This window comes from Sprattus sprattus (genome assembly GCF_963457725.1).
Source record: "Sprattus sprattus genome assembly, chromosome: 9".
Taxonomy (NCBI): domain Eukaryota; kingdom Metazoa; phylum Chordata; class Actinopteri; order Clupeiformes; family Clupeidae; genus Sprattus; species Sprattus sprattus.
In genome coordinates, this window is record NC_137928.1 from 19,289,228 (window position 1) to 19,299,409 (window position 10,182).

General features: G+C 41.6%; 1 protein-coding gene across 2 annotated transcripts; it reads left to right on the forward strand.

The window, feature by feature from the left end:
- The first annotated feature begins 1,206 nt into the window (after nucleotides 1–1,206).
- tbx2b (T-box transcription factor 2b) lies at nucleotides 1,207–10,182 on the forward strand. Of its 2 annotated transcripts, XM_080845195.1 has the most exons (8): nucleotides 1,207–1,972; nucleotides 2,840–3,107; nucleotides 3,942–4,013; nucleotides 4,381–4,527; nucleotides 5,847–5,923; nucleotides 6,091–6,260; nucleotides 7,311–7,918; nucleotides 8,658–10,182. In XM_080845195.1, the coding sequence occupies exons 1-8, from the start codon at nucleotides 1,614–1,616 to the stop codon at nucleotides 9,090–9,092; spliced, it is 2,136 nt and encodes a 711-aa protein (XP_080701321.1). In that variant the 5' UTR covers nucleotides 1,207–1,613; the 3' UTR covers nucleotides 9,093–10,182. The 2 variants fall into 2 exon arrangements, with proteins under 2 accessions (XP_080701321.1, XP_080701322.1); XM_080845196.1 differs by lacking the exon at nucleotides 3,942–4,013.

A 10,182-nucleotide genomic window follows, 5' to 3' on the forward strand; every position in this document is an offset into this window, starting at 1 on the left:
TCACAATACAAAATAGATACGAAGTTTTATAAAAAAAAATCTAGCCTAACTATCCATACATACATAGTCTAGTTTAGTAGCCTACAGATTCTTGACTTTCTCAAAGCGGTATAGATTGATACGTAGCCTATGGGGTTTTCCCTCTGTACTGCGAGTTTCATCTCCCATTGAATTTGCACATGGAATCTACACCATACATCGCCGAAAAAAATCAAATGGACAATACGTTTACATAAAAAGTATGGACTCCCACTCACCCTGTCTCCACGCTTGCTTTTAGTCTTAAGAATCTTTCAACCAGTTTTTCTTCTTGCTTGAATGCGGCATCTGCGTCTGCGCTTTTTCGAATGGCCCGGGGCTGCCTTTAAAGTGGCAATGTCCGGTTTATTTGCCGCTGTCCTTCCCATGAAGTGACTGCAAGACTGCAGCGAGTCGCAGAAATGGTCATTGTAGGGATAAAATGTTCAGTATCGTCCTATAGCAGTCTTACGCCCTTCGAGCTCCCCTTCCGCGAAATCAGCCATTCATAAGTTAATAAATCTCCAACCGTGCGATCTTAGCCAACCAGGCAGCCTATTGGCGAATGCAAATTATTATTGGCTGTTGGGAGTCAAAACTCATACAAAAATATAATGCTTGAAAAAGATCACTAAAGCTTTCCCTACTTGTTTTGATTATTTAATATATTTCGTTGCAGTTGCTTTTGTAGGCTCTATGTGTGCATTTTGTTGAGACCGATCTAAATAATTTCCAAATACAGGACTGTTACAACACCGGTAAAATTATTAGAATTTATCGCAATTTGACATTGTTTCAGTGCGTAGCTTTGGTACCCCTGGACAAGGTGAGGAGGACCTCGTCGTAATTATAAAGCGCAAGCCGACCGAGGTGCCGTCTCCACCGGCTAAGAATTGAGGGCTGACCCGATGCTGGGCTTGGAGATGGGGGTGGGATTTCCCGATCTTTTCTGTCATTGGTTAATATTTTATTCTGTTGACATGTTTTCTTACTGCTAATGCTTCCGACACCTTCTTGCCCACCCCCTCTTCCCGAGTCTGGCCGGAGCTGTCAAAACCACGCCTATAGAGGCCCACAATTGGTCCAGAAAGCGTAAAATCAGCAATCAAGGGGGCTTGGTTCATTAGTGCTGGGATCGGAGCAGGAAGGACATGTGAGATACTCACAGTTCTACAGTGGACAGAGTAAGACCTAACCATTTCATCTCCGCGTCTGGCTAGAATGATCGCGCTTGGATGGACATCCGCATAGAAAGAGTAATCTTATTTTTCTGAAAGCAACTGTTGAAAAACAGAGGAGCCCGAATCTGCGTCCAAAGAGTCGTTGCGCTCACTTGGACTGATATTATTACAGGACTTCGTGGAATCATTCGCTTCGGGAGTTAAAGTGGTAGTTCCCCACCTCGCTTGCCTTCTGCTCTCTGCGAAGCGCCCATCTACCGTGTTGAGATCATTCTTTGCATCGTGTTTTTTTTTCTCCGAGATTATTCCATATATTCACCGGCTCAAAAGTAGATATCTCTGGATACGCGCTGGTTTTGTGTAACCTAAACACCAAGCTCTATCAACATTTCACTTCGATTTTTGGATGCACCGATGAGAGATCCAGTTTTCACAGGGACTGCCATGGCTTATCACCCCTTCCACGCTCATCGGCCAACCGACTTCCAAATGTCAGCTTTCCTAGCCGCTCAGCCTTCGTTCTTCCCTGCGCTGGCGCTGCCTCCCGGGGCTCTCACTAAGCCCATGCAGGATCATACCCTCGCAGGAGCCGCGGAGGCAGGTCTCCATCCGGTTCTGAGTCACCACCACCAGGCAGCTCATCTGCGTAGCTTAAAGAGCCTAGAGCCGGAGGAAGAAGTCGAGGACGACCCAAAAGTGACATTGGAGGCCAAGGATCTGTGGGACCAGTTCCATAAAGTAGAAACCGAAATGGTTATTACGAAATCTGGCAGGTGAGGAAACGTCTGAATTGCTGACATCGCGCCCCAGCCATTGTGTTGTTTGCCACGATCGTGTCTCTAGCTTTATTTTCTGTTAACCTACATTTAAACATTCTGTAAAGTCATTGTTAACTGCTGTATTCGAAGAGATTCGTTGATCAGGACAGTGATGTTCTAAAACATTTATCATTTGTCACCTCACGCTAAATTCTTAATTACGTCAACACAAAAGCAAATAAAAGCAACCATCAGCGAGTCTGTCTACTACATTACAAAATTGCAGGTTATTTTATTTGTTGATAATCCATCTCGCTCAAGGAGGAAAGGTGCTCTTTCCTGTGTATGGTTATTTATCGGCGAACGTCCAGACAATTGGTTACATGCAATCACAAGAAAACTTAGAATTCAGCCGTTTGCATAAATACAAAAATAAAATGGCAAAGCCTCTCCAGGAATTCACCCAGACAAACTAAACCACAGTTCAGATCAGACTGCATTCTGTAATGGCAGTTGAGCTTCTGGTTTTTGTAAACAGGCTGTCACTTAGAAAAGAATTGTGATTTAGGGCATGGTGCCCCAACATAAATTTACCTCACAATTGTCGGCTGAACACCACCGTTTTTGAAGTTGTTGTCTGACCTAAACATTACTCATGATTGATTTAATGAGAACTTGCATACCTGACAAAGAAAGTGCCAATGCGAGATGTTTTTATTTTATTTCCAAATCTTACCACAAAGCACAGACCATAGGATTTGTTATGAAAATGCGGAGACCCTGATGCAAAAATGTATTTTTTCTAGTAGTAGTTTTGTTAATGTATTTAGGAGTAGATACGTATGTATTTGGAAAATTAATTTATATGTTTGGATTTTACAGGAGGATGTTCCCACCTTTTAAAGTTAGAATAAATGGTCTTGATAAAAAGGCCAAATATATATTACTAATGGATATAGTCGCTGCCGACGACTGCCGCTACAAATTCCACAATTCTCGCTGGATGGTAGCGGGAAAGGCCGACCCGGAGATGCCCAAGCGAATGTACATCCACCCGGACAGTCCAGCCACGGGAGAGCAGTGGATGGCCAAGCCTGTTGCTTTTCATAAACTCAAGCTGACCAACAATATATCGGACAAGCATGGATTTGTAAGTAATACTAAAATATACGAGTTTATTCCATACATGTCTAGTTTACTGTTTGGGGGGGGGGAATTAAGTTGCAAGCATTAAAATATTCACGGTTCCTCGAAATGGTGTTTTAATTAAAAGTAACCTTTTAAATAAAAAAAACACGCAAGCGGTATCTTAACATATACTACAAGACCTTGAAATTGGTGTTTATTGTATGCCATTACCTTTAACTCAATGGTAAATTCAAAAGTAATGTCTAGTCTGTTGTTAGGTAAGTAAACTAACATGTATGCAGCTATTCCGTGCTTCTATAACTGTTGATAAACTGGAAAGCAGCTTAACGTTAATATTTATAATTTAAAAGCTTAGTTTATTTTTTATAACAATATTGGCAATACTTTTCATGCTGAGTTTTTATTGATATGGGTGAGATACAGAAAATGCATAGGCCTAGTTATGTTTTGTGGGAGTTGTAAAGCTAAATCAGGTAACAGACAAAAATCAGGTCAGACAGCGGACTCGGTACACGGCTGCGATAGACAGAGCCTCCTGTTGGCTAGTCTAGTTTGATATCTTCATTTGGGCATAGGAAGCCTTGGCAGTGAAAAGTAGCCTGTGTTCGTACACTAGGCCTTTAAGTATTTCACTGCCAGCCCTCTCCGGCTTTCTGTAGCATAAACACAGAGAGGGAGTGCAATATTCAATAATACATGTGCCAGTTAAAAAAAAAAAAAGCCTCAACCGAGCCCAAACTGCGTTAGGGTTCTTGAGTTGACGGAAGAGCAAACTGACTGTAAACAAATAGCAAATTTACATGCCATGCAGACACAACTATTTGCATTCTGATAGGGTCAAGTGGGCTTGTTGAATGAGACATTGGCCGGGTACAGTGGATTAGCAATCCGTGCTCTGCCTCACCTGGTACGTTTTTATTTTGACTTACATTTTAGTCCTGCATTCATCGATTTGTCTTAATTAAGTAGGCTACATCAACTAGGCTTACTGACATCCGGGATTTTGTTACCCAGTCATGTGACCTTTGCTATTTGGTACAGTTTCTGCAGCCACTAACAGCATTCTATTGCGTTAGCCTGTTTGAGATCAAATAAACATATAAGTAAATAAATAAGTACATTAAAGCCTACTGCGGTTTATATTGTGTATAGTGCAGTTACATTATGCACACACCATGTATGCGTTTCTTTTACCAAATGTAGGATATTGTTGCACATTACACTGCATGAGAGTATATTGTTATAACAACAAGTATTCTTTTTTTCCCCCTCAGACTATTTTGAATTCCATGCATAAATACCAGCCAAGGTTTCATATTGTGAGAGCCAACGACATTCTGAAGCTACCCTACAGTACTTTCAGGACATACGTATTCCCTGAAACTGAATTCATTGCTGTCACAGCCTATCAGAATGACAAGGTATGATGTGTTAAAGTGATTTTACTTTGGTCCTTCTATATAGGGGAAAGAGTTATTCCGTACGAAGTTCTGTTAACATTCTTAAACTGCTGAAATTGGTTTATTTTTATTTATTTATTTATTTGTCACCACACGCAGGCTACCTTTCATTTGTAACAGTTGCATTGACAGTTGGTGCCTCACACTTGGTAGGATAAGATAGGATTAACAATATTAATAATGTGCTCACGCGTTATGTTGGTTATGACGGTACTCACATTGCGGTGGATCCAGACACGCATATAGGGCCTTCTTATTTACAGCAGAGGGGTTTATGGGCCACTCCAAGTTCAAAGATTCAGCTGATTCAAGTAGGATACAGAATGTGATATGATTATTAATTGAATTCCACCCTAATTCGCTTTGGCATTTCTTCATGGTGGTGAAACCATTTGGGAAATATTATAGCTCGCACTTGACTCAGTTTCGGAGATGTATTCGTAATACCAAGATTTGGTGAACATATTTATTTTTGTTCCACTCTAACTCCCTTCCCTATGGCCGACCTCCCCTCGCTGCCGATTTTAATTGGCATCCGTGTCCAAGGGCCTGGTGGGCTTGTTGGTATCGTAAAGTTTATGGCAAAGAGTCACAATCGATTAGCAGGCACTTAGGCTCGCTTGTGTGTCCGGGAGCTACACACTCCGTATAGCAGTGCGATCAAAGCAGGGCACAAGGCAAAGAGATCTGCGGCCCTCTGATTGGCCCATTCATGAATTCCTCAAGAGGTCCATAGAAGGAAAAGAGGAAAACGGACCTCTTCTATGCACAGCCGAAATGTACACGGCCTAATGGTAGACTATCTAACTTGAGCAAGACGTGCCTGGATGACCCAGAGAGAAAAACAGTGATCGAAAGACCAAGGTTTTACAAATGACTGTATTAAAATGTCATAAATGATCTGGCCCCCTTCCTCTCCTAGGAGTTGATATATAAATCTATAAACAAAAGAAAATATTTAATTGTAAGGTATGGCTTTACTCTCCTCTCACGGGGGTCGTGGAAGCAACTCTCGATCATTACAAGTGCATCAATAATGCAAGCCGTCCGTGCCATCATTGTAATGAAGGAGACAGTGTGTTTAACTGAAAGTAAATGATTAAAAAACACGTCACTTACGCCCACTGATAAACTAATACTTTTTAATTATCCATTTTGATTGAAGTGCTTTTGTAATGACGGTGACGATTGTATTATAACAGCCTCAACAATAGGGCTATAATTGGCAAATTAATCATTATTATCACTCTAATTTTCTCTCTAATTTCTCTTTGTCTCAGATAACGCAACTGAAGATTGATAATAATCCTTTCGCCAAAGGGTTTAGAGACACGGGGAATGGACGGAGAGAAAAGAGGTAACTTGATAGTCATGACGGTTTTTACATAAAATACTTTTTGGGAAAATTACATGTCCGGTTTTCTGTTGGCTAATCAATGCAATAATAAGGTTTGAGTGTTTTTTCTTTTTTATTCGTGTTTTTCATAATTGTTGATAATAAACTAGATATTTCTACATTTTTAGGAAACAACTGACCCTTCCATCACTGCGTATGTACGAAGATCAATGCAAAGTAGACCGAGATGGCGGCGATTCTGATGCGTCCTCCAGTGAGCCTACCACGGGAAGAGACGGTGGTCATTCCCCAATCGGACCGGTGTCTAGTCCCCTGAGGTTTAGTCGAAGCAGTCGGGGTAAATAGCATTCTACACTAATGTGTAATCACGAATTGTCCTTAATTGGACATGGGCCCTCTTTTGTCACTGGCTCATCTCACAGGAACTAGTTCAGGCCCTAAGGCTAGCCAGTAGGCCTGTACAGCTACATAGTGAGAACGCAACAGCAGAAATAATTGTTATAGTGAGAAAGCAAGGGCAGAAATAATCTTTAAGATATGTGTCAATCTTTATATAAAGAAGGTAATGACGAAATGACGTAATGACGAAAAGTCACCGATTATGGTCTGCATTGCAGGACATATTATACGAAGAGTATCACACACACACACACACACACACACACACACACTCACACACTCACACACTCACACACTCTCTCTCACACACACACACACACACACACACAGATTGAAGCATACTGTGGAATGTTGTTTAAAAAACGTATAAGTCTATAAAACATTGGGTGTTTATCCTTGATAATGTATCCTATTAAGATATCGAGTGCTGTGCTGATATTATCTCCTCTTTAAATTATGTGGTCGCTCCAAAATGGTTTGCACTATCAAAGGCAGGTGTAAGAGATAATTGCAGGAACACTATAAATGTTACCTTGGGGTTTGGTACAGAGGCCGGCTTAGCCTAAGCCCATAGGACAGCTCCATCGTCAATGGCAGCATTTCAAAAATACCTCGTTCAATATACATGGAGATGCTTAAAAAGCAGGTCCGTAATATTGGTCAAAAGTCATATTTTCTGAGTAGGCCTTTTGCGCTTTCATATTTAGGAAGGAAATGGTTTGACAAGGCATGATAACGCCAAATCGTGACTGCAGTTTTAAATAATTTAGGCAGGCTCCTTAATGTGTTTCTCACTCGTACAAATCACTTTTTATGAGTTTTGTATCCTGCAACACACCGTTACACTGTGTGCACAGGCCACATTATTTATTTAATTTGGTGGATTTGTTTGGAACTACGTAGCCTACACCTTAGGCAGCTTAGCCAGCCATGCAGCCGCAGACATGTCTGTATATTAAATTCAAAGTGTTTTGTTGTTTTTTGGTAGATGAGAAAACATGCTCTGACAGTGAGCCCGAACTTGACCATTCTGATGACCGTGGCGCTGCATCAACCAGCCCAGGACCTGAGCCCCGGTCGCCATTTAGCCCGAGATGTGATGACCGGGTCAAAGAGAGGCCTACCGTGGAGAAGAAAGACGACTATCAAGACTCCAAAAAATCAAGCGATTCGATCTTCAGCATCCGAAACTTGGAGAAAGACAAGACGGAGAGCAGGCAGAGGAAGGATACAGAGCCTTCTAAAAAAGACTCGGATAATGCCGTGTTGAGCGGGAGGAAGGAAGGCTTTTCCCCGTTGATGGTTCAGACTGAGAGTCCCTCTCACTTTAGCGCCAGCCATTTACAAAGCCTGGCCCTCTCTGGCTTACATAGTCAACAGTTCTTTAACCCACTGAACACCGGACAACCTCTACTTTTCCACCCCGGACAGTTTGCTATGGGACCTGGCGCTTTTTCAGCTATGGGCATGGGGCATCTATTGGCTTCGGTTTCCGGAGCAAGTGGCTTGGATAACGGAAGTCTTTCAGGGCAAAGCACTGGGAATACGCCGAACCCCTTTCCATTTCACCTGTCGCAGCACATGCTCGCCTCACAGGTAGGCACATATTGGCTTCTGATAGTTGTTTTTAACGTATGCGTTTACCTTTTTGCTCACCTTTTTGCGGGTTTAATCACACTATTATGTAATTGTTAAATGGAAAAAAATAGTTTACTTACAATTTATGTATCTATGTAATCTTCTAGTCCGAAATAGGTGTAGGCTATACAACATCTGATGTCACACATTATAGTCTGATGTCACACATTTTATACTGTAGGCCTTTAGGTTTTTGTAACGGTCATAGCATTTCCTTGGTGCACAAGGTCTTAATTTGATAAGAAGGCATTGTTTGTTTAAGTGCGCTGTTGGTAAACATTTGGCTTTTAAGGTTGTTTGATGTCATCATGAAGGGATTTATAAGCAGACTGAGTTAGTCTATTCGTTATCATAAATCCTTCCCAGGGCACAAACAGGGCTATTTTACAAAACTGCCTGTCTGAGTAGGTTATTTAAGACACTGGTTGAATTATATGGAAAGAAGAAATGGAAATGTAATCATTGAGAAATGTGAGCCTTGATTTTCTGAACAATGTCTTTGTGAGACTTCATAAAGCAACCTTTACTGTTGTTTTAAAGAGAGAGGGAATATTTGCACCAGGGCCTGCTGTGCAAACAGTTTGGAATCTGTCTTTTCACTCTACCTACTTTAAAGCAAGTGAAGCTAAACATCGTGTTGCGTGTTGCTGCGTGTTCTGTTTGCTAAATGTTTTCTAACGAATGTTTCTGATTCCAGGGAATTCCGATGCCAACCTTTGGGGGCCTCTTCCCATATCCGTACACCTACATGGCTGCGGCGGCGGCCGCGGCCTCTGCCCTCCCTGCGAGCAGCGTGGCCTCCTCACTCTCTAGGAATCCCTTCCTTACCAGCTCCCGGCCTCGCCTGCGATTCAACCCTTACCAGCTCCCGGTGACCATTCCTCAAAGCACAAACCTGCTGACCACTGGATTGCCAAGTGGCCTGAACCTGTCATCTGAATCTTCTAAATCTGGCAGCAGGGAGGCGAGTCCTGTACCTGAACATAACCACAAAGCTGGAGCTAGCCAGAGAAACGGCTCACCGAAATCATCCCTGAAGGAATCTATTAATGAACTCCAGAATATTCAGAGACTGGTTAGTGGCCTGGAGAGCCAGAGGGAGGCATCCCCGACTCGAGATTCTCCCAAGTGACCAGGCTTCATCCGTGAAACTTTTCACTGCATTACCTGACATTACTGGGGACGTTAGATATGGTTATTTCTAAGTGAACATATCCCTTTACCTAAGGACGGATTGACAAAATATTCTGTGCCCGTAAAACAAAACAAAACAAATCACATAACACTCATATGTTCAACCAAAAGAATAAATCGGTCCATAGGAGAATAGAAAACTTGATGTTCTAGGGGAGAAAACTTGACCAGGTATAGGGAATGCTGCGAAGACAATCTACAACTAATCATATATTTCATGTAGAGCATGTTGATAAGACCTCGGCAACATTCGAAGGAGGTCGAACAATTTATGAGGAGATGGACAGAGTACAAGTCACAAGTAGGCTACTCGAGGAGAGAGATATGCTTTCGTTTGTGTAAGAGCATGTCGGCGATGTCTACTGGACCTCAAATTATTGCTTTTGGCAGAGGAGTAGCGGTTCAACATCAGGGAGGCCCATGGACTCAAAACAAAACAAGCTATGTCCAAATAATGAAATCTATTTCAAAAGGGATGGGAATGACACTCTGCAAGTCAAGAAAATTAGTTTGACCCGTTTTCAATAGCTGACGGACAATTGTATCTTAACTATTTATGTAATTAAAAAATAATTCTGTACATAAGCTATAAGGATCCAAGAATATGCAAATTGGTATTAATTTATTCAAAGCTGTACATTGGCGTGTATATAATATTTAGAATTTAACTCGTTACGTTTTTTTTTCATTTTACATTGAACGTATATTGTAAATGAAAGCTATTTAGCGCTTGTTGATTTGAAACAGAAAAAAAGTGTTTCTATCTGTGAGTCGTTGCTGTTTAATCTGCCTGTGACACGTGAAGGAAAACGTGTGCCATCATTGCATAGTAGCAATTGCTGAAATTAAAAACAGAAACACACTTATCACTGGGGGATGAGTTCCCCATCTCTGATACCGGACTGTTGTTAAGGTAGAAAACCTCAGGTTCATTCACTCCAACACAGAAGAGACTATTACATTCCTCTTCAAGAACTGGGTATATACACACAAGTATCCCCCTTCGCTGATTGTCCGGGAATTTTTTT

Bases quoted from the DNA above. Each gene is read 5' to 3' on its own strand.
- tbx2b (XM_080845195.1), top strand. From the start codon at position 1,614: ATGAGAGATCCAGTTTTCACAGGGACTGCCATGGCTTATCACCCCTTC. The intron at 5,924-6,090 runs GTAACTTGATAG...CTACATTTTTAG, and splicing joins AATGGACGGAGAGAAAAGAG to GAAACAACTGACCCTTCCAT. The intron at 7,919-8,657 runs GTAGGCACATAT...TTCTGATTCCAG, and splicing joins AGCACATGCTCGCCTCACAG to GGAATTCCGATGCCAACCTT.